The sequence below is a fragment of the Xiphophorus couchianus genome, chromosome 19 (genome assembly GCF_001444195.1).
Source record: "Xiphophorus couchianus chromosome 19, X_couchianus-1.0, whole genome shotgun sequence".
NCBI lineage: Eukaryota > Metazoa > Chordata > Actinopteri > Cyprinodontiformes > Poeciliidae > Xiphophorus > Xiphophorus couchianus.
The window spans coordinates 19686357-19710479 of record NC_040246.1 but is presented as its reverse complement, the minus strand read 5'-3'; the positions used below and the strand labels follow the sequence as shown (position 1 = coordinate 19710479).

General features: G+C 36.3%; 1 protein-coding gene across 3 annotated transcripts; it reads left to right on the top strand.

Annotated features, from left to right (window-relative positions):
• The first annotated feature begins 775 nt into the window (after nt 1–775).
• grhl1 (grainyhead-like transcription factor 1) lies at nt 776–22935 on the top strand. Of its 3 annotated transcripts, none has more exons than XM_028000440.1 (16): nt 776–954; nt 3911–4100; nt 4284–4351; nt 5863–5999; nt 7286–7521; nt 8044–8126; nt 9531–9684; nt 9788–9899; nt 10742–10836; nt 13026–13263; nt 14063–14190; nt 17475–17503; nt 17606–17694; nt 20108–20193; nt 20640–20704; nt 21766–22935. In XM_028000440.1, exons 1-16 carry the CDS (start codon nt 935–937, stop codon nt 21878–21880), a joined length of 1845 nt encoding a protein of 614 aa, XP_027856241.1. In that variant the 5' UTR covers nt 776–934; the 3' UTR covers nt 21881–22935. The 3 variants fall into 3 exon arrangements, with proteins under 3 accessions (XP_027856241.1, XP_027856242.1, XP_027856243.1); XM_028000441.1 differs by having other exon boundaries at nt 777–954; nt 17609–17694; XM_028000442.1 differs by lacking the exon at nt 776–954 and adding an exon at nt 972–1194.
• Nucleotides 22936–24123: the final 1188 nt, after the last annotated feature.

Here is a 24123-nt window from a genome sequence, read left to right as displayed (position 1 = left end):
ACACACTAACAGATGTGTCACTTTGTCAATTGTGACTCTTTCCAGACTGATAAATGTCAACGACTTTGTTTCTCATCTGGAATCTGGCCGCAATGAGATGCTTTTTAATCTTTTAGCCTACCTCATGTTGCCACACTGGTTCTGTTTCTGTGAGTTTTTGATTGGACATAATCAGATCTGGGTGTAACTTTCAGATTTTGAAACAAAAATATGTTTAGTCACAGTTTTTCACAGGTTAGTTTTGATAGGTTGATCATCTGAAATGTTAACTGTGACAAAAACCAAAAAGATTTTCTTTTTATCCCAACTTTTTTTTATGTTTTTCCAAAACGGTGCACAAGAAATGTGTAAATATTACTGAGAAATTGTCTCAATTCCGACAGAGAAAATAACAAAAAAATATATAAAATATACAAAATATAGCAGAATATATCTTAGTGGGAAATTCACAGTGATACAGACCTGCTGCACACATTAACAAACACTAATAAGAACAAATAATTTCAGAACAAATAAAAAAAAACATTAACAGTCAGTTTAAAACTGGCGTTTTAACAATAACTTTCCATATCAACACGACTCAATAACATAAATCACAGTTTTTTAGGAGTATTGTTTAACTGGTTTACCTGAACTCTCTCACAGCTCCAGGTATAGGCCAAAACAAGAGCCAATCAGCGCCGCTATCGGGGTATTTGACAGCGAGGCCCCGCCCACCTCTGCACCTGTAATCCAATCCGCGGCCTTATCACAGGTAAAACCGGCCTCAGTTCCTCAAAAAAGCGAGAAAAGCCGACAAAACCCGTTCTCTCAGTAGGGGATACTTTGTTTGTTGCTGCGGCCCTCATCCAGCGGCAGCCGAGGAGTTTTCCAGCCTAAAGAAGACGGGTCGGATTTTCAGTACCAACTCGAAAGTCCAGTTCGACCGACCAAGATGTCACAGGAGCATGACAAGTAAGTTGTCCTGACTCTCCACTCCGAGCTTGAACAACAACCATGTTGACACTATTTTCTTCTAAATACCAACTCTTAATATTTTGAGGGATGTTCACAGTATTTTTGCAGATTCGTTCAGGCTTTGTGGATTTTTAAGGATTAATTTATATCCTGGAGCTCCTGCCTAATTATTTCTGGCACTGCTAAGCATCCTTTTATTAGGAATGACCATAAATCAGCTTCTCTCTTTTTCCATGGGTAAGTTTTCCCAATCGTTTGGCTTGCCAGGCGCTGAGATAACTAGAGCTCATAGTTTCCCATGGTGTGACGCGTATTTCACCTGTCATGTTCAAGCCTGTACAGGTGTATCTCCACCTGTCGTGAGAGCAAAAGGCGCCTGTTGGAAAGCGTGTTGGATGGGCGGTTTAGTTTGATTTAACTGTCTCGGTGGTATTTGCTCAGCAATATGCGATCAGTAACAGAAAGTGGCAGGATGTTTATCGAGGAAAAATGGGAAACCAAAACAAAACAAAATAGTTGTATTCTTATTTTTTTTTTTTTTTTTTTTAGGTTTGATTTGGTTAAACAACTCGCTGTCTGAATTTTGAGGGCAGCAAAAAAAGAGACTTTTTTAAGAGGAGTGAAACTGTACACCTGTTAGGCGTTGGCCCCACACAAACAATGTAAGCAAGCAGCGCACTGTCACAAGCTCGGGTGGGTTTTACTACAGAAAACCAATGTTGTGTCATTCCAAAGGATTGTAACACAAGAAATAAACGCTTTGCTATCTTTAAATTAAAAACCTGTTTTGTGTTTTTATATACAACTCTTAAAAAAAATACATCTGACCAGTTTTCTCAACTGAAATCCAAATGGATCTTAGTGGTCTGTTTTACAGAATAACACACTCAGCTGTTGGATTACTAATTATTACTCTGACTATATTGGAGATGTGGTGAAAGCTGAATATTTTCCAGATGCGTTTTATAATTAATTGGTTGTGAAGGACAATCAGGAGGATTACTTCATGATGTGTTTTCTGGGATTTGAGTAAAATAAGGAGAAGCGTAAACATTCAGATTTACAGTAAACAGCCAACCTCGGGACCTTGAGCTGTTTCGTTTACGTAGCTGCTGAGTCTCCTTTAAAAGTTTATTCAGGTTTTAGTGCTCAGAGGACATTTATTATAAACATAAAAATGTTTTTTTTTATTATATTAAAATTATATTTATTTGATTTGTATTAATTTCTCCAAATTAACATCACTTTTTTGAAGGAGACAAAGCTGTAAAAGGCTAAAAAATTGATTTACATCTCTTTAAAACGTGGTACAAAATTCTTACGTACATTTTTCAACATAATTAATTGATTTATTTAATGTATTATAACTGATTACCTTTTAATATCTTCATGTATTTCAAAAACACAAAGCACTCCTAAGTATGACATGTGATTAATGGCACTAGATGCAGCAGGATTTTAAAGCAACAACTTGGTCCAAAATCCTTGCACCAAACAGGATACTTTTACTTTTGTAGTGTAAATGTTAAAGCCAACATAAAATGGGGACAAGGTCCAGCTGAAACAGTTTCACTCTTCATTTGAATAAGTCTTAAAACTCTCCCAAAAGCCTTAATCTTCAGTGCAATCTGAGGATTATTCCACAAAGAAGACACAAAACAGGAAGCAAAGAAAGTTTATTTGGGTTGTGACATTCGTACAGAGGGCAATTCAATGTGATTTACAGAAAAATAAATGAAAAAGAATAGTAAAATGTAACATTAGGATAAAAAGAAATGGTAAAACTCCTGGTTCCTGCTCTTAAAGACGTTGAAAGGTCTCAGAAGAAGTGGGGAAAAAAAGTTACTGGCGCCAACTGTTTCACCAGAACTCATCATTATTTTTTCAGAAACAGGTTCTGTCACAGTAAAACAACAGAAGCAAAGTGTTGTTGAAGTGCAGGAATGCAGCAGGGTCAGCTGCGTCACCTTCGATCGGCTCGTCCGCCAATGACGATCCCAGCAGCAGAGTCGTCCCACTGGACGAGCCTGTATCGCGTCTTTTCTCTTTTTTCTCTGAGCCAAATCTGTGGTGCGATGGCTGAGATTTGTTGCACAACCGTTGTAAAGCCTGAACAACAAGTCCTTCGCATAAACAGCCTCCCTACAGCCGATTTGTCACACTTACAACCTGTTTGTTGGTTTTTACTGAAGCTTTGATTGTTTTTTTTTAAGTACCTGTTAGAAACACTGTGTTAAAAGTGACTCAAATTAGCTGCATGGAAAGTTTTCAAAAGAAACATCAACCCTCTAATTACTGATCTGTGCAGATTAAATGGGACCTGTTATTCAAAATTCACATTTTGGACTTTTTTGTACTTTCATTTTGGTCTTAGCTGCTTCTAAAAACAGCCCAAGTATTTAAAAAAAATGCTCAGCTGTTTTTTAGTAATAAGTTAACTTTTTTTCTGTCTGAAAAATGAACCATTTTAAAAACCCTCCATATTTAATGTAACAAATCAGCAAGCACTGCCCCTCATGTAGTAACCCCAGTAAAGTCCAGCCCGTTACCTAGCAACCCAAGCGAAGATCCAACGCATTCGGTCAGCTGGTTTTACTGCTGTAAGTGCTGTACAATGGCTGCTGGAAAAGACGAGTGTTTTGTTGTTGACTTATTATTTATTTACTTTCCTTTTGGGATCAGTAAAGTATTTTTTAATTTGAATTATCATTCAGAAACAACTTGCTGCATTCTTCTTTGTTGTGCAGGAAGCTCTACTTCTGCTTTTCAAACATATACTTATGCAGCCACTTTTGAGTGTGCGAGTGTAAACCTGGAGTCGCGGGGGGGTCAGCAGCTGAAAATAGGCAGAACTGACCAGATCTAAGAATGATTTTGTGAAAACAATGTAACAGACATTCTCAGGGAAGCACAATTGGTCACCTTTAACTAAAATTTTGCCTCTCTTTTGCAGTAAGCGTGCGGTCTTGGTTCTCCAGAACAAACAGGGGTATGGAGCCCAGCGCCGTCCCTTCACCACAGAGGATGAAGCCTGGAAGTCATTTCTGGAGAACCCGCTGACAGTCGCCACCAAGGCCATGATGAGCATAAACGGAGACGAGGACAGCGCTGCAGCTCTCGGCTTCCTCTACGACTACTATGAGGTAAAACTAAACTGGTCACCAGGACTTTTTACGGTCTCTTACCGTTTTTACCGACGCCTGACCATTGTGGAACATCTGCCAGGCAGAGCTTGAGTTTGTAACTGATCTAGCTGCTCATATAGGCAGCGTTGTTGGATGTGATGTGGTCAGATGCTGAGCGGCTGTGTTTACCTTCGTATGCAGGTGCCCAGGGAGAAGAGAACAATACCCAAGACAGAGTCGCTGGTCTCTGATGTGGATCCAAACAAAAGGTGAGCGGCGGACCTCTCCTAATACCACCCTGTAAGAATAAAAGCACAACAGCAGCCTAAAACACACATCCCACTTTCTGAGTATTTTGAGAAAAGATAACATTTGGATCCAATGTTATACACTTATAGCCACATGGCGTACCAGCAGATTGATGGCGGCAACAATTAGGTAAATTGTCCCAGAAATTATTGCAATAAACAATAATATTTTTGCCCTCTCAGAGACCAATAAACTGTGATTTTGTAAAAGAAAGCATGTAGTACTGGAACTGGGAGACATTTTAAATATTCAAAATAAACACAACAACCAAACGTCATAAATAAAACGGAAACAAACACCAAATTCAACCGAAACCATATATAAAATGGATTATGTGGTCTGTTAACAAAATTACCCTTCAAAATGATTAATCGTAAGAATGGAAATTGTTGAGCTCATTAATATTTATCATGTGATTAATTGATTAATTGCTTTTTGCAATGTAATCAAGAACTGGTGAGTCTCAGATGATGAACTGATGGCCTGAAAATATAATTTTCTGTTGCATTGCTTCATAAATTACTGCAAGTTGTCCAGCTTGGCTACCATCACCATGCTTGGCTATTTGTATAATGTTCTTTTTCCAGATGTAAGAGGATATACATCTTCAAAAAGTTCCACTTTTGTCTCATCAGTCCATAGAATATTTTCTCAGATTTTGGGAGGCTGGTAACTTCTGGGAATATTTGGGATTATTCCATATTTTCTGAATCTGTAGATAAGAATTAGAATCTGCTTTGGTTCCATTTCCAGACTGATATATGTCTGTCTGTTCTTGAATTTCTTTAGATTAGGAACTGACCTGTTGCTTTTCGCTTGCTTCATGTTGTCAGACAGGTTCTTTTTTTAATGATTTCTTCATTATGCAGGTTTTTTATTTTAAGGCTGAGTGAGATTTGTAAAATTTAATTAATTTATGATATAACAAAAGTGGGGATATTTTTTCATATAGCTCTGAGTTGGTTTAGAATTGTTTCCTTTTGTAAAAACTGTTTTTGTTTTATCAATTTTCTCAAGTTAGAGTGAAGTTAAATGAAAGAAAACAAAACAACTTTAAACTTCAATTAGTGGGAATTGGAAGGATTGCATCAATCAAAGCACTGTAAAAATATAAAACATCCCCTTTAAAGTGTAGCTAACCCCATATCAACTTTCTTTTGCTGGTAAAAGAAAGTCCTAAACAACCTGCTTAGGTTGATTCTGTATTTGTGATTTTTGTGTAAATTTGTTTAATTCTGCTTTATTTTGCCATGCCTCCATGACTTTTGGTTCTGTCCACTTTGCTGGATTTTTTTTTTTTCAAAATTTGTCAGGGCCAGGGTTATGTTTTCACAAGGGGGTTAGTTACACTTTTAAAAAGATACAGGCGTTAAAAATCTATTGCTGTATGTTGTAAGATGCTGCATTTCACACAGCGTTACCAGGACAAAGACCCACAGATACAGTAGAAATCTCCGTTCTTTTGTTGCAGGCACCAGATCCAGGCCAGACATCCAATCGTTCCTCTGCCAGAAGCTGGTATGGAGAACAGGATCCAGGTCCTCAAAACACCCGTCAACATTCTTCAGCTGACCCAGGACAAGACAAGGGCTCATTTTCCTTCACCAGGTCGGCTCACGCTCATTAGAGGGGAACTATGATTCCAGATTCACATCTGGAACGTTTTTTGTACATCTATCTGATTCTCAGCTGCAGTCCAAACAGTCCGAGCACTTAAAAGAAAAAACAAAAAACACCCAGACAGGTTTTGGCTATAAGTTTCTGCTTTTTTTGGTGTCTGGAAAATGAGCCTTTTCAACAAAAAAAAATTACTCCTTATTGTTGAGTCACAATCCTAATGGAACTGTACCGTTACCTAGCAACCCCAGAAGCCCAGCCCTGTTACCTAGCAACCCATTTGGTCAGCTGGTTTTACCGCTGTATGCACTGTACAATGGCTGCTGGAAAAGACAAGTTGAAACGACCTTCAGAAACAACTTGATGCTTTCTTGTTGTTTGTAAATGAGGCTCTACTTCTGCTTTTCAATGATTTACGATTGTATAATTGCATCTGTGTGCAGCTATTTTGTGTAAACGTTGAGTATGGATGGCTTGGCCAGCAGCAGCTTATTTAGATTTAAAGTAACAAAAGGCACTAAAACAGGTCATTCTGAAAGGAGCTCAAAACAGCCAGAACTGACCACCTATCCTAACCTGTTCCAGGAAGCATAATAGGTCATCTTAAGTTTGCATTCGCACTAGCTCAGTTCGGTCTGCTATAATCGTACTCCAGTTCATTTTTCTAGAAAGTCTGGTTCATTTGAGGAGGTGTGAATGTGTAATCAAACTCCGATGTGGACCTAAAAAGCAAACTCTCCACCTAAAAACCTCTGTCTCTGTTCGATTAAAGAGAACTTTGTTGCGGTTCAAATTCATATGTGGATGCAAACGAACCAGAGACTGCTCCAAAAGCAAGAACCAAACTATAGCGCATGGCATTCTGGGTAAATTCAACCAAAACAAACCATCAAGTAAAGGGCTAGAGGGAGAAATGGATGATGTTTGTTTTGTTTTTTAGGGGATTTTTTATAAGACGAGAGAGAAATTCTACAGCCACTAAAATCTCACTCTGCCCCATTTTAGTTTACATTTTGTGAAGACAGAAGTAGCTCTCAGGTCTTCTTCAGAGGTTTTTGTGTCATTTCCTTCAGTAGTTCTTGGAGCAGCGCCACCACAGGCGAGGAGGGGAACAGGTTTTTAATATTCTGGATCGCTTGACTTAGTGCAGTGTGAAAGCAAACCACACCAGCTGAAAATGCAAAATGTTGCAATTTGGTCCTAAATTTAACCATTAAGCATGAAAAAGCCATGTAAACGTAAAAAACATTCCCGCTAACCGCGCTCTGTTCCTCCAGACACCACCGTCACCGTCTCCATCGCCACTGTGCCGAACTACACGCCCGTAAAGACGGAGGTGCCAGCCCACGGCTTCTCTGTCACGGTGCCGAACAACTGCAGCGAAACGGACAGTCACGTGGGCGCCTTCGAGCGCCATCTGGCCCAGACCGTGGTGCAGTGCAACTCCAGCGCCCCGTCCCGCACTCCCCCCGACTCCACCTTCTCCGAGAGCTTCAAGGATGGTTCCCAGGAGGCGAGTGTTTCGATTCTCCCCTCCTTCCATGTGCTCCTAATGGTTTCCTTGCTAGCCACCTCCCTCCTTCCCTACACCACTTTTTTACTTTCCTCCATTTCCCTCTCTTCTGTCAGATCTCGCCCATCGAACAATGGGATATTCACCCGATCCCATGGAGCCAGCGGTGGGCTCAACCTTCCCTGGTTTTTATTTGAACATGCCAAAATAGTGGCCAGCGTGTTATTATGTCATTGTCTCACCAACACAATAAAGTGCTGTACTTTTCTCGTACAATAGCCAAAGTCTTTTCAACCTCTTCTTTCTCTATTTTATCCTGGAGGGGAATTACCTCAGAAAAGAGGATCCCAACAAAACCCCTCTACATTTCTGTACCTACAGGGGATTATAAAACAAAAAAAACACTAAATATAGATAAAAAATAACAGCACAAACTAAATGATGATTATTTACTGTATAATCAATGGTAAAGCAAGTTGTGTGTTTCCTTTGCTTTACTTCTTTCCTGTTTGTGTGTTGCAGATGTTTGCCTTCCCAGGAGATCTCCAGTTACGCATGGCCACCATGACCCCCGAGGACTACACTCAGTTCGAAACGACACCAGGGTAAGGCGCTCTGCTTTCCATGACGGATCCACCGATCAAACTTTTGAGGCCAGTTTCAGATATCGGTTTCATGTGCTGATATTAGACAGTTCCACACTGCAGAAACAAAATCTTACTAACTGTTTCTGTCGAGTGTACATATCTCAGTAGACTTGAAATAAAACTAAATTAACTTATAAGTACCTTTTCACCAAGATATACTGTAGGAGCTTGTTTTAAGTAAATAATTCTTGAATATTTTTTTTTTTTAAATACTAATTCCACTAAAATATTTTTTTAACTTGGGGAAAAAATATGTTATAGGTGAAATAATCAGCTAGTGAAACTAGTACATTTTCATCAATATTAAAGAATTAAAACAAGTTCCTATATCTTCATGAAAAGTTGCATATAAGTTAGCTATAAGATATTTTTTTTAGCCTTCATTCAGTGAGAATTTATTTATTAAGAGGTGATGTCACACTGTGTGTGTCTGAAAGCAGCCACCATTCAACAGGGTTTAGGTCTGCAACTAATGATTATGTTAGTTATCAATTATTCTGACAATTAATTAATTGGATAAAAAAAAATTGGCACATTCTGACAATTTTTCATTTAACCACGTAAAAGTTTTTAATACAATATTAGAATTACATCTTGTGATGATTTTAACTGATTAACCCCAAAAGGACAGCAAAAGATGCTCAAATTGATTTTCTTTTACAGAATTTGAACTAGGTGACTGTATACTCTGGTTAACTATTAATCGATTAATAAATTAACAATTATTTAGTCAATCCATCATGATTAATCCGATTACTTGTTTCACCCCTCACAGGGTTGTACTTTAAAATCTTCAAAATGACCATTTAAGTTAGATTTAGCATCATAGTGAATAGCACTGCTTGTGTGGCTTGCATTTGCTTTTATTCTCAGAAGAATGTAAACGCTTCCCATTGCTCTGAGATTTCCAAAAAACCAAAATCATCAGAAATCAAAGACAGACGTCTTTAATTTGGAAGCCCAAAGGTCAACTTTGCTGGATTCTGGTCAGCCTTATAGTCGTCTACCAAAACTCTGGCTCTCTGTTCGTCATTTCAAATACCATATTTATGCTAAAGAAGGCCAACATCAGCCCTTTTGCGATCCTCCTTCCAAACCATGATCTACACAAACAAACCTTCAACAGCTGTCAGTTGAAAGGGAAAGACAGGAGTATGGAAGTGTGAAATAATGGTACGCCACTTTGGTTCTGAAAGCACACACACTTCAGGGATCTTGCTGAATTGGTATTTATCATGACAATGATCATAAAACATCAGATCAGTCTGAAAATGATTCACAAGTAAAGCACAAGTCTTCCTGTTTATTGATACCTTTAATCATTTTTACATCATGAATGCATCCTGTCCTTTCGTCCTCTAGGAGTAACTTTGAGTACTCTCTTGAGGCATCCAAATCTCTGCGTCAGAAGACTGGTGACGGGACGATGACGTACCTCAACAAGGGGCAGTTTTACCCCATCACACTCAGAGAGGTTGACAACAAGAGCATTCAGCAACCCATCACAAAAGTCAGGGTAGGAACGCTTAAAAAATATACCTGATAGAAAAAAAAACTGCAACAGCTGTTTGGGTTATTACTGAAATAAATGTTCAAACCCATTAATGTTTCTTTGTCAGAGTGTGGTGATGGTCGTGTTCGGAGAGGAGAAGTGCAGGGATGATCAGCTGAAACACTGGAAGTACTGGCACTCCAGGCAGCACACGGCCAAACAGCGCTGTCTCGACATCGGTAAGATTCCCAGCTGCAACTTTGTTGAGCAATAAGGAAGCAAAGCATCAATGGTTTACGCTCATCTTGACAAAACTTTTAAACGACAAGCCTGTGTTCTGGTAAACTGAAGTTGAAGAACTTCAAAAAGTTAAAGTTTATGAAACTTTTCAATCATTTCTTTTCAATCAGCCTCTGTATGCATAGCAAAAAAATGCAAATAAAGCAACTCAAAAGCAAGAAGTTCTTTCAGAATTGATTATAACCTGATAAACTTGTGAAGTTGGCTGTAAAGACTTTTTTACTTTATTTTTCCAATTCTGTCATTTTATATCTTTGCAGTATTGCTTATTTTATGTCCTTACTAGCCGACTTCTGTCCGTCCTTCCATGTGTCCTTTTGTCTTTTTTTCTTGTGCATTTATAACTTCTCTATTTTGTTCTTCCATGTTTCCTGACCCATTTCCTTCCATTTGTATTTTTCTTTCCTTTTCCCTTTCCTAGTGCTCTTCACTTCTTGCTATCCTTTCCTTCTTTCATGAATCTCTTCTGTAATTTTTATGTCCTCCTTTCCTTCCTTACTTTTTATATTTAGTTTATTCATATTTGTTCCATGGTAGACATTGTGAAGGAAAATCTACCATAAAAAGCTAATTTAACCTCAGTGTATTTTATGTTTTGAAATGAGCAAACTCTGAAATTTTTGTTGTGAAAAGTCTGGGACCAATTGACAAACATGTCTATGGCATTATTTTAAATTAAGCCTCGCCTAACTGGATTCAATTTAAGTCATTGCTGAACCTGGCAGCCATTTCCTACTATTTACCTTTTGAGTAATCGATAAACTGATGTCCGATTTTTCAGCCGACTATAAAGAGAGCTTCAACACCATCGGCAACATCGAGGAGATTTCCTACAACGCCATTTCCTTCACGTGGGACACGAACGAGGAAGCCAAAGTAAGACAGTGAGACACTTAAGCACCAAGATTAAAACAACAGTCCCCTGTAATTAGAGCTGGGTGATAAACGTTAGAGGTTTTCTTGCACTCCTTGCTCCATCTTGTTTGACTTTGAAAAAGTAGTAGTTTCGCTGGCAGATTATGTCACTTATGACATGGGGGGGAAAAGTCATGATTGAAATACTTTGTAAATTTTTTGTTTGTTTGTTTTTGCGTGGTAGTCTCAGATAATTATTTAGCTATCTAGAATTTCTTCATCATAAACTCAGCTTTAATGTTGCTGCATAAAAGTTTTCTCTACATGTGACAGTCTGCGCTGACTGACTCCAGACCCATTTATTCAGATTTTATTGATAAACTATTGGGCCCCCCAAAGACCATCTTGGTTAGGGCCCCCAAAAAGCTAGAAACAAGCCTGGGTGGCATAAAGCAGGAATGAACAGACAACAAACCTGCAGCTCATCATCTTTACCCACTGAGCTACAAGCACAAAGTCACATCAAGGCTTCGCTTTGTGCAGAGTCCAGGATGTTGACTTGAAGTCAGTTTAAAGGATGTTCATCCTTGTTTGTTTTTGTCACCTTGTGATGTGTTTAACCTCCGCGCTGTCGTGTTGTTTTAAACAAGCTTCAGTTGGAGGTTAGATTACAGACGAGGACGCGTCTCAGTGGACGTCCGAAATGTATGTTTGACGCTGCCTTATGTCTCACTTTCAGACGTGAGTGGGGAGAGCGTTTTGGTTTCTGCTCACTTTCCAATGATGGAAGGTTGACAGTAAAATTCAGGGTTTAGGCGTCAAGTTGATAAAGTTGCGCTGAAGTAAGTTGAGACGTGCAGGTGTGTGTTTGTGTGGTTTGCCCTCAGGGTGATAATAAAGCATGATACGGGTATTTGTGGTGTATTTGCGAAGGGCAGCCCCTCGTATGCTTTTTGTCTGACTGTTTTGTCTTCATGGGGTTTAATTTCTCCTCCCCTCTGATGTACATTATTGTTCCTAAACAAAAGTCCCAGAGAATGATGGTTGAGCTTTTAAAACACACAGTAAAACCAGAAAATGTTTCAAAATACTGTTTGTAGGACAATTTAAAAACAAAATCTTTAATGCTAATAAGAATTGGCATAAATTTATGTTCAGTTTGTGTTCTTGCAGACAACATGCATAATGTATTTTTCTTAAATTTTCTGAAAGGTAAGCGCTCTGAGCTCTGGTAAACTCACCGGTCCTCTCCATTAGGTGCTTTCAGACCCTCTGCTGTGATTACGGGTTCTGTTTACACAATGAGAACCTGTTTTTAGTAAAAGCATCCGGACAAACGAGCGAAATGAATATGTTGTTTTTAAATTGACCAGAAGAGGGCAGCGCAGAGGAACTTCAGACAGACTTTAATCTTTATTTCTGATATAAAAGGAACCTCAATTTAAAAAAAGGGGTTTTTTGAGTAAAATATTTAACATTTCCAGTAACTATTAATCTAAACCAATAGTTTCATCCTGCATAGGTCATAATAATAATAACATAAATAAAAATTAAGTAATAATAATAGTAATTGTAGGGTTGAAACAATTAATTGTAATGAATAATTGCCAACTAATTTAGTTTAGATTATTCATTGGAGTATACAGACTCAAAAAAGGCAATTTGCTGAAAAGAATAACACATTTAGAACCTTAATTAATCCAAAACTGTACAAACAAATAAACATTTTGCATTCAAGATGAAAAACCTCCTTTATCTGTAAAAATGTCAAGTTTTAGCTTCACCTGGTTCAAATTCTTTAAAAATTATCAGATTAGGCTCCTTTTCCATCCAATTTGCAATTAGTTCATCTAAAGAATAATTAACAGATTAGGCCTTCACAGTATTAATAAGTCATGCAGAAATTAGTTTTTATATGTTGATGTTTGAAGAGTTTTGCTTGTTTTTTTTTAGCTGCAAATTATCAAACATACACAAAAAAGCTTTTATTAAATTTTAAGCCTTAAAGTAAAATGTCTATTTTTCTTATTCAAAAAAGCAACTGAATTATTTAATTGCAGAATTTAACATTTCTTATCTTGTATAAAAAAGATTTAAACGTACCATTTAAAAAAAAATCCAATTTAACCAGAATAATTAGTTGCATCTCTACTGCCAAAGCTTCTCTGTGTTTCCTGTTTTCTCATCTCTCAAACTTCTTCTCTCCACAGATCTTCATCTCCGTCAACTGTCTGAGCACCGACTTCTCCTCTCAGAAGGGGGTGAAGGGTCTTCCTCTGAACCTGCAGATCGACACGTACAGCTACAACAACCGCAGCAACAAGCCCATCCACCGCGCCTTCTGCCAGATCAAAGTCTTCTGCGACAAGGGAGCGGAGAGAAAGATCCGCGATGAGGAGAGGAAGCAGTCCCGCCGGAAAGGGAAGGTCCAGGACCTGAGCCTGGCCTGTGAGTTTTGCTTTAAACTTAATTTCCACCAACAAATTCACAGAGAAATCTAGAGATGTGGAGAATAAAGGAAGTGAGACAAGACTCTTTCCTAAAAGCGCTATAAAATACCAAGAATATCACTGGAAATTTTAGTAATTCTTCATTAATTAGACTAGTTTAATCTAGTCTATAACATGAGACTCTTAAGAGATTATTTCTAAGACATAAATGTTATGTTTTGACCTGTACAACCATGAGGAAAACTGCTAACTTGACATTTATCCAGCAATCATTAGCTGCGTTTACTGTACTTGCAGTTGAAGGCTATCGGTCATTTTTAGTCATTTTCCCGATGATTACATGACAGCTCTTCATAAAAAACAAAACTTTTTATGAAAATTTAGTGGTCTTTTAACTTTAATAAATCAGAGTGTAAATAATATGCTTCCTTTGAAATGCATCCATAAAATATCTTGCAGATACACCAAAATGGCCAGCAGGGGGGGCTCTAACAGAGCACAAACGTCTAGTTATTTATTTCTGTTGTGCCTTTAAAAATAAATTCAGCTGACCAACACAGAATGCAAAATATGTAAAATATGATATCGGATATAAAAAATACACTATGCAGAATACAATAAAATTATATAGAAATATGTGAACAAGACATTTTATGGACATTTAAAGTGGTTTTTATTATTTTTTTATTGGTTTATTATTACTTATGTTTCCAACTATTGGTCAGAAAAGGCAGAAACTTTAAAACTTTGCTGTTATTTTTTGTACCAAAGCACATTTTTCTGTCGTTTCCCATCAGTTCCAGATGTTAAAGTTCCCCTCCTTCAGAAGAGAAACGATGTGACCATCTTCAAGACGTTGGGTGACCTTGAGACCCAACCCGTCCTGTTCATTCCTGACATCCACTTCTCCACCTTCCAGCGCCACGTGAGTGCCTCATCTATACTTCTGTTTTAATCAACAGCGAAATAAACCCGTCTCTTTTTTTTTTTTTTTATGGTGTTCCCAAACATAAGCACGATTCTGGTGGTCCATAAACAGTTTGTTTGTCCGCCTCCGCCAACCCCATCTGCCAGCTGGGTCGAGGTGACCCGCCTGCGGCATGTTGGCAGGAACGCTGAGTTCTGCTTTGCAGCTTTGATAGGAGGCCTGCACGATGATGGCAGAGTTTCAGACTGCTTATTCATAAGATGAATCATTCACCAGTGACTCAAAACAAACCACAAGTGAAAAACAAAGTTCCCGTACAACCGTCTTTAAAAAAAGCAACGTGCGATGGTAGAGAATAAACGCTCTTAAAGGGAAGGGGAGCAGTGCAGCTTTCTTATTGATTTGCAAACAGGTTATCCAGGATGTTCAGCCCTGAGAGGCTGTGGGCATGGATGAGGGGTTTATCAGCTTTCAGCACGTCTTTTCCACGTGCATGGACTCTGAGCTTTGCTTCCAGCAGCCAGAGTGAACCCTTGGTGCAGCACGTACAGCACGATGCGCAACATGGATCTGTATGAGAGGATGCACACCTGACCCGCACTCTTGGAGTTATTTTGGGATGTATAAAGAACCTGCAGATTTCTAATAAATAGGTTTTTCTTTTGTTAATTACTAACAAATTTGACTTTTTTTTCCTTTAAATACATGCTGCACAGTGATACACTGCAAAAACACAACATTTTACCAAGTAATATTTGTCTAGTTTATAGTGTAAATACTTTAGTACAAATAAATAACATAAAAAAAAATTTTAAGTAACTTTTCAGCAAGATATAGGAGCTTGTTTTAGGTAAATAATTCGTTAATATTGATGGAAATATGGGAAGGGTGTCTCAAAGACCAAAAATGCTGCTGATATTAAAAATGTATAAATATTTGTACATTTAAGGACGAGAATGTGAGACTTAAGTGTTATAAAATGTGGAAATAATTCTAGTGTTTGGAGATTTAAATGTTTGTAAGTTGATGAATATGAGAGGGCCAGGAAATCAAAAGATCTCCTACCTGCTCCTTTCGAACAGATAATGTAAAATTGCATTTCAATTGGGCATGATAATTTGTTTTAATTTTTTTATTTTATTTACTTTTTGTCTGTTCAAAATAAGTAAATAAAACTAGTACTTCCACTTGCAGATTATTTCATTTATATTATGGGGAAAATGTCATGTTACAAGTGAAATCATCTGCTAGCGGAGCTAGCCTGTAGGTCTGTCACAACCTTACATTTTACTGGACGATAAATTGTGCCAGTTGGGTTAAATGATGTTTTGAGAGTAATATATTGAAAACGGCATAAAGATGGAAGACAGATAAACTTTAACTTAAAAAAATAACTGGAACTTGAAGATATTCTAATAAAACACACCCAAAAATAAATAAGAATCACACACAACTCAAACAATAAGTAAAATTGTTTACAATGTCGCTGTTAATAAAATTACTGTTCAAAAAATATTAATAATTAGACTGGAAATTACTGAGTTCATTTTAATTTCTTGGATGACTTCTTCTTACTCTTATTTGAATACTTTTTTGCATATTTTACCCACTTCTGCTCACAACCCGGTGCTAGAAACAATAAATGTTTTTACCATGATTGCACCCTGCTGGTTGTTTTTATTAAGAAAGTCGATCAAAGTTCAAATACACATTTTCTGTTTACTTTGCTTTAATGGAGGGAAGGAAAGGTTGCAGGTATTTGTTGCGACGCTGATGAGAGTGAACTTGACAGACGGTGTCCAAACATTTGCATCCGATAAGCTGAGTTCACGTTTTTGCTCCCAGAATAGAAAGTTTTTTATCAGCAGTGCTGACGATCAATGCTAACACACACACACACACACACACACACACACACACACGCACAGAAAGTCACATTATCAACCCAGCAGTTTTCTAAGAAAAAAAAAGATAATGCTTTACTAATTATTGTTTTTTTCAAACCTTTAATAAGAAGAAGTATTTACATTTTGTCATGTAACAACCACAAACGTCAATGCTTTTCATTGGTATTTCATGTGATGCACCACAAAGTACTTAATAATTGTGAAATAGGAAGGAAATGACTGAAGGTTTTTATAATTTTTCACCTGAAAAAATTTGATTAGTGCGGCATGCATTTGTATTAGATTACCATTAAGTTCCAGTTCTTATTTTAGCTTTGCAAATCCCTAGATGAAAACGTTTGGTCTATTTTTTCTTTTTGCAAAACTGGTCATCACATTGGATGTACAGCATCTGTGAAACTTTGACTAGGCCATTGTAACATATTAAAATGTAATGATTCTACCATAACTCTAACCTATAAGGTTTTCTTTAAGGATTGTCCTGCATTTAGTTTCATCCATCTTAGTATCAACTCTCTGAAAAAAGCATCACCGCCATTTTTCATAGCTTTGCATGTCTTACACTGCAAAAACTCAAAATCTTAGTAATTGTTTTTGTCTAGTTTCTAGTGAAAATATCTTGGTACACTAGAAAGAATACAAAACTAACTTAAAATTAACTTTTCGGCAAGATATACAAGCTTGTTTTAAATCAACAGATTTTTTTTCACAAAAACTTAAGAGTCCACTGCATTGAAAACCTGCTGGTTATTCCACCAAATATTGATTTCTGAACTCTCCCTGGGTTGAAACATTAGTTTTGTTGTTTCTAAATGAATATGAACTTGTTTTCTTTGCATTATATGAGGTCTGAAAGCACTGTATCTTTTTTGTTATTTTGACCATTTCTCATTTTTTGCAAATAAATACTAAATTTTTGCTTGGAATTTCAGAGACACGTTGTCAGTAGTTCATAGAATAAAAGAACAATGTTCATTTTACTCAAACATAAACCTATAAAAAGTTAAATGTGAGAAACTGATCGTTTAAAGTGGTCTCTTACTTTTTTCAGAGTTGTATAACAAGACATTTTCCCTGTTTTAAGTGGAACTAGTACTTTCTGTACCTATATTCAAGAACTATTGACTTAGAACAAGCTGATTTATGTAAAAACCAGCAGTTTTTATATCTGCATGCCGGCTGTTTGCTTCTGATGGCGGTAGGGAGTAAATGGGTCAACACATGATTCCGGTGTTTACTTTTCCCTTTGACCAAAGTGACTGATTTAGTTCCATCCATGAAGAGTTACAACAAGTGTTTGCACAGTTAAAAGCACATATAAAACAACCATTATGAATGGACATATTTGAGTAAATATCTTCTTGTTTTCTGCAGCCTTTCCCTGCAGAGGAGGGAGAAGATGGGTACGTTTCCTGATTTCACACTTGATTTTATGTTGAACTCTATGCCCCTTTTTGACCTTTTACCCACTAAATACAGTTTGCTATATGGGTCTGTTCCCAAAGCAGTTCAGGTATGAGGAGATTACCCTTCAGCGATGATGAGTTCGGGTCACCGCCGAACAAGATGGCGAGAGCGGATGAGCCCAAGAAAGGTACCAGATTAGTGTTTTCTTGTGATGTTTTTCTCTGGGGTTAAACTATGAAACCGTTAGCACATGCTAAAAGTCTTGTGTGCGTTTGCTGCGGTCAGCCTCTGATGTTCCCTCCTTTCACCCCTTTCCACGTGTACACTCTGGGCCATTTGTTTGTTCCAGATCTTTCAAAAAACACACACACAGGTCTGAGACCTTCAGTGACCCAACAAATATCGCCATCACCCAGTGAACATGCACCAGGAAACAAGCTGGCGACCTTTACCCTACATACTGCTCAGCATTCAGCAGCTCGCAGAAATTCATTTTTATTAAACTGAAAAGATTAATCTAGTTTTGTAAATTCAAGTTATCAAGAGATTAGTTTTAAGTTGGACAAATTGGAGAGAGTAATTGAACTGGTTAGGTATGAAGATAATCTTTCAAAATAAGATATGCAGGTTTAGATCTTTGTGAAGAAAAGCAAAATGTGGCTTTTTTTTTTTTTTTTGGACAAATCATTCTATGTATGAAAATAACCATAAAGTAAAGATCTTAAAAGATGAAATTACTTTGTTTATACCTCTCATTAAAATTTGTCTGTAATACCTCCAAAAGGAGACATCGTGCTCTGCAAAAACATAAAGTGTTACCAAGTATTTTGTTTTCCTAGTTTCCAGTGAAAATATCTCAGTACACTTTAAATAATACAAAACTAACTTACATGTAACTTTCCACCAAGATATACAAGCTTGTTTTAAGTAAACAGTTCTTGAGTATTGATAAAAAGTACAGATCTTTTTAAAATTATAACATGGGGGAAAATAATTGACTTACAACAAGCTCATATATCTTGATTAAAAGTTACTTTTAAGTTAGTTCGGTCTTATTTTAAGTGTGCTGAGATATTTGGACTGAAAACTAGACAAAAAATACTTGGTAAGATGTTTCATTTTTGCAGTGTGGCTGGACGAAATTATCTCAGTCTGGTGGCTCCTTGCAGGAAAGTGAAGGTTTATTCTATTTTCTGAATTTTAGCCCCATTTTGCACAGAAAAACCTCACAAAAATGGTCAGAATTAAAGTGTGACTGAGAAGTTTCCACTATGACTAGAAATAACTTTTTTTCATACACTAAGTTGAATATCCAACATTATCATTACACTTTTCTGTATTTGGTGAATATGATTTTTGTTTTCTTGCTTTGCCACTAGTCACCAGGCCAAACAAGCAGGTTCACTGCAGGAAACCATAGCAGACTGACAGTCTGGGAGACTCATACAAGTCCTCAGGTCTCCTATTGTTGCTTAATTTCAAACAGAAATCTAAAAAAGAATAAAGTTAAAAAGTAATACATTTGTACAATTGCACAAAGTAATATTTTTAAACAGAAAAAATAAAACTAGTGGCCTTTGAATCCCCAAAAGAACAGGCTGTTCTTGAGAGGAACATGATGCTCTGGGCCAGGTCTCGTTCTGATGGATGGATGGATGGATGGATGGATGGATACACCTTCTTCATACACAGAAATACATCATTCTTCATTTTCTTCTGTATTAGTCTTTTTTTCTGTCATGTTGTTATCATGAAGCATTGTTACTGCATCTGTTATCTTTATGTAATGACACTAATGGGGCTGCAAATAAATATTTTATTAGTAACAGATTAATCTATTGATTAATCTGATAAAATAATTGGCACTTTATGCAGATTTTCCATTTAGCCACATAAGCCTTTTTGTAGATGAGAAATGCATTAAAAGATGAAAATAAGAAAGTAATTATGCTTTTAAATAGGAAAATAAACAAGACAATAGCATAGCATTCCTTCAGTGCATTCTTGATTATCATTGATTAAATTTGGCAGTATTGATTAATAATTACATAGCAGAAGTTGCTTGATAGGATATTTTGTGTTTAACCACTGAAGCCTTTTTGTATGCAATACGAAATACATTAAAAGATGCAAATAAACAAATAATCTGATTTTAAAGAAGAAAATAAACATTTTTATTGCCAAAAAGACAATAACATAACATTCCGTTAGTGCTTGATCATTTATGTAGTTATTGATTACATTTTGTATTGCCAAATAATAGTTAGAAGCTAAAACTGAGACTTGAGTTCTTTTTAAAACACACTTGCAATGTTTTATTTTTCATCTTCCATGCAAATGTATATATTTTTGTACAATTTAATGACTGATTAGGTTGTTCTTTAAGCAAATGGCCTGTTTTTAGTCTGTATACTCAAATTAACGATTAATCGCTTACTAAATTAGTTGAACATTACTTCAATAAACGATTAATCGCTTCAGTCCTGAGCTTAAAACTGTTTATTTTCCAAAATAATTAATAAAATGTCAAACAAATGCATTCAGTAAACATCCTGCAGCCCTATTTTTAATGTTTCTCTTCATTTTTCTCAATCTCACAGTCCTGCTGTACGTGCGCAAGGAATCAGACGAGGTGTTCGACGCCCTCATGCTGAAGAATCCCACGCTGCAGGGCCTGGTGGAAGCTGTGAGTGCTTCAGTTTGTCCGGCTTGCACTGGACTACATGTTCCTGTGTCATGTTGCTGGTGTAAAGTTTACTCAGAGTAGCCAGAGGCCCAGCTCTCACATACGTGCTGGTTGGGAGAAAGGACTGGGAAAAGATATGTACGTCGGAACAAACAGTGATTTCAGTTTAGATGTTATCAGTGCTAAAAAGGTTATGTAAAGCTTTTGGGTTTGATGGGCCTTTCAACAGGTTTAGCACAGGAACGTCTTGTTCTTGAGTTTGTTTGTGTTCTGGTTTTTCTGCATTCTCGAGGTCTGTACATTTGAGGCCCAACAGTCTTGCAGAGTTTGAGAGTTTAAGGGCCAGAATTGAGTTAAAAAGGTCAAAGTAAGATCAGCATATAATGTGGTTAAAAAAGGGTGTGTGTGTGCAGAATAACGATCTAACACGTTTTCTTCTGAACCAGATTTCAGAGAAGTACAATCTTGCTCTGGATAAGATTGGAAAAGTCTACAAGAAGTGCAAGAAAGGGTGAGTGAATCCCAAAACAACACAAAGAAGATCCAGAAAATAACAATGAATTTGTCTGATGGACAGAAAAATGTTAGTTCAACATTTTATCACATTACAACAACAAACTTACACATAATTTATTGGGATTTTATCTGATAGAGCAGCCTTTCTGCATGATGGATGGTTAGCAATACACGACATCATTAAAGGGTAGTTAGTGCATGAATATGAAGTGGAAACAAATATTTTCGAAATTTTTACAAACAAAATTCTGAAAAGACAGTTGGGATTTTTTTCGAAGTGTCTCTACCACTTTTGCGTAGCTACAGACTCAAATTTTTCTGTTTTCTTTACATAAAAACTGAAGCTCAATCATATTGGATGGACGTCATTTGTGGAAATTGGCTTATTTTATTTATTTATTATACATCACATCACAAGATACATAACAGTACATTGGTGAAAAAGCACAAAAAAATTGTGTAGGTTAATGAAATTAGCATTCTAATCTTGTAACAAATTCCTACATGTATTTTAGTCACTTTTTTAAATTGAAGTTTTAACACAGATTTTTTTTTTTATTTATTTATTTTTTTTTTACTTTTAAATTCACCAAAAAATGTGCCTTCTAAATTTTAGTTGAACTCATCCTGATCACTTTCACTAGAAAGTTAAATTTGCAGGCAAATTTCTGCATTTGAATTTTTTAATATGAATTTTTGAGGATTCTCTGGTAAATTTAAATAAAATAATCAAATACCTAATTGCACAGGATGAATATTCAGTGTTATAAATAACATTTCTAAAAATAAGTCTGACTTGTTATTTCTTCCATAATCCTATTTCACATCAGGTTAGAAAACAAAAAAAAGAGAGGACACAAATCCTGAAAACCTTGGCTTCCCGTTTGGTCCATCACATAAAATACATTGAAATTTGTGGTTGTAACTAACAAAATGATTAAAGTTTAAATGTATAATAATACTTTTTGCATTATAAATGTCACAATTAATTATCTAGCTACACATTTGCACAAATTGGAAGTGATTAACATATTTTGTGACCCGTTTTCTTGCTAGTATTCTGGTCCACATGGACGACAACATCATCAAGCACTACTCCAATGAAGACACCTTCCAGATCACCATGGAGGAGCAGGGCGGCGTGTACAAGCTAACTCTCACAGAAATCTGATTCACACAGAGGTGGGAGATGATTGTAGCTGTCAGGTTTACACTCCTGGCTTTGCAGAGATTATGGACTTCATATAAAACTCTAATAATGTCATGTAAAAACGAAAATAAAAAGCCCTCAAATTGGTACATCAGAGCCGGAGCCTTTAAAAGAGAACAATGATGGTTTGAAAAAACATAAGTTTGCATTTACTGCAAAGCTTTTTCTGTGCATAAAAAAACAGCAATTAAGGATATATGTGTATTTGTGTTTTATGAGATTATGAGCTGGAGCCTACGTATACGTTAGTGCGAAGCTTTATGCAAACTGTTCGTGGTTGTGGAACGGTTTGGTAGCTGCTATACCTCAAGCTATACAAGCAGCAGAGTTTTTTTATTCAGAGGTATTGAATTTAATTATATAAAAAAATGTTACTTCCCTTTTTTCTCTCCATAAAGTCACAGCACTGATGACTAGAGCCTGCAAAGTTGGAAAATTCGCACTCAAAAATGTGTATTATTTACTAAACAGTATGGCAGTATTTTGAATGTCATCAATTCGTAGAATGCTGTAAATATTTGTTTTTTCAGAGTAGTAGTCAGGTTTTTTTTTTCTTTAAATTAGTTTAAATCAGAGGTTTTGTTGAGTATTACGTACTTTGTGTTGATTAAAAATGCTGAATGTCTGTAGATCAGTTCATATCTAGTATCTTTCAAGCAGCCTCTTCAGGCTGTCCTGGCAGTGCAATAATAATCAGGCTCAGGCAAATTCAGAAAATTATCCTCTATTGCCATAAGATACATGCTGATCTTTGTTGTGTTTTTATGGAAATATTGTATATAGTATGTGGAAAAGGATCTGTATAATCACTTTTTTATATCTTAGTACTTATTATGTATATATTTATTAAGAATATGGATGTGGGTTCTTCATATATAACCAGTTTTCTATCATTCCTATAATTATTCATGAACTTTTTGTATGACTTCTCCATTGTGACTGCTTCAGTATGACCGCTGTAATGCGACATGTCGAGGGTGTCACAAAGTGCCCAATAAAAGCTCAACACCGTTAAACTGTCTGATTCTTTCTCTGCAGAAATTATCTGATGAAACATTTCAACTTTTACTTTCAGGTCCGTGCAATAGAGTACGATTTCCAAATACAAGCCACAGACTGTCTTTCTAATAAATAGTTGCACAAATTCAATCTTTTCTTTGTTACAAAACACCTTTATTTTTTTATATATTCATATTTTAAATGTTTTAAATTCCTGGTGCTTGTGCACAAACATGGAAATAAAGCTGATTTTCAAAGCCAAAAAATGCATCACTTACAGTTGCATGATTAAAAAATGATCCACATTCTAAAATTATACAAACTTTATTGGAAGGAACCACAGGTTTTACATCAATCCACTTTTCTCACTTCTGATACCAATATCTGAAGTTTTTGATACATAAAAACATTGCTGAATTGACTTAAAAATGTTCTTTTTTTAAAAAAAAAAAAAAAACAGACATAAATGTACTGAATTACATATATATTTGATAACTTTACACACGTAAAGCTCACTTAAATACACCAAAAGGGTCACAAGCTTGGTCAAGCTTATAAAAAACACAACTTTAATTTGTTCAGTCAGTATAATTAGGAGTATAACAGCCAATGTAAAATAAATAAACTGAAACTGACAATCGGTTGACTACCTTAGTCAAACATGTAAAAACTAAACTGCAACTTCTATCAAATGGTTCAGAAAGTGAAATTATGAATTCCAAATATAATCTAAAATAAATAATGAAGCATGATATTGCTCAGAGCACAAATCATACAATTGGACTGAGTACATTTTAATATCTGCACTTAGCGTAACATGCAGTTTTTGGACATGGACAGAAAACATACACATCTTCTACCCGGGAGCCAACAATGTGAACTACCACACCACCCAACTCTACATGTATTTTCTACCCACTGAATGAAGAACAAACATGTTTTAACCAAAACCTCACCAGACACACACCTCTAGTTTTTGGTAAAGTTTCATAAGTTTTATATTGAAAGAAACTGATTTGGGAAAAATTTTCTTTTGCCTGATTTTATTATTTTTTCGTTATTTATATAAATTGTTGTCATTTTGGTCCTTAAAAAGTACCAACATTTCCACTTGATTCTGTATTTTGGTCCATTAGATGATGCAATTTTTAAATATTAAATGATTGATAATTTGGTCAGTCACTCAGTACTTTAGTAGACTTTTT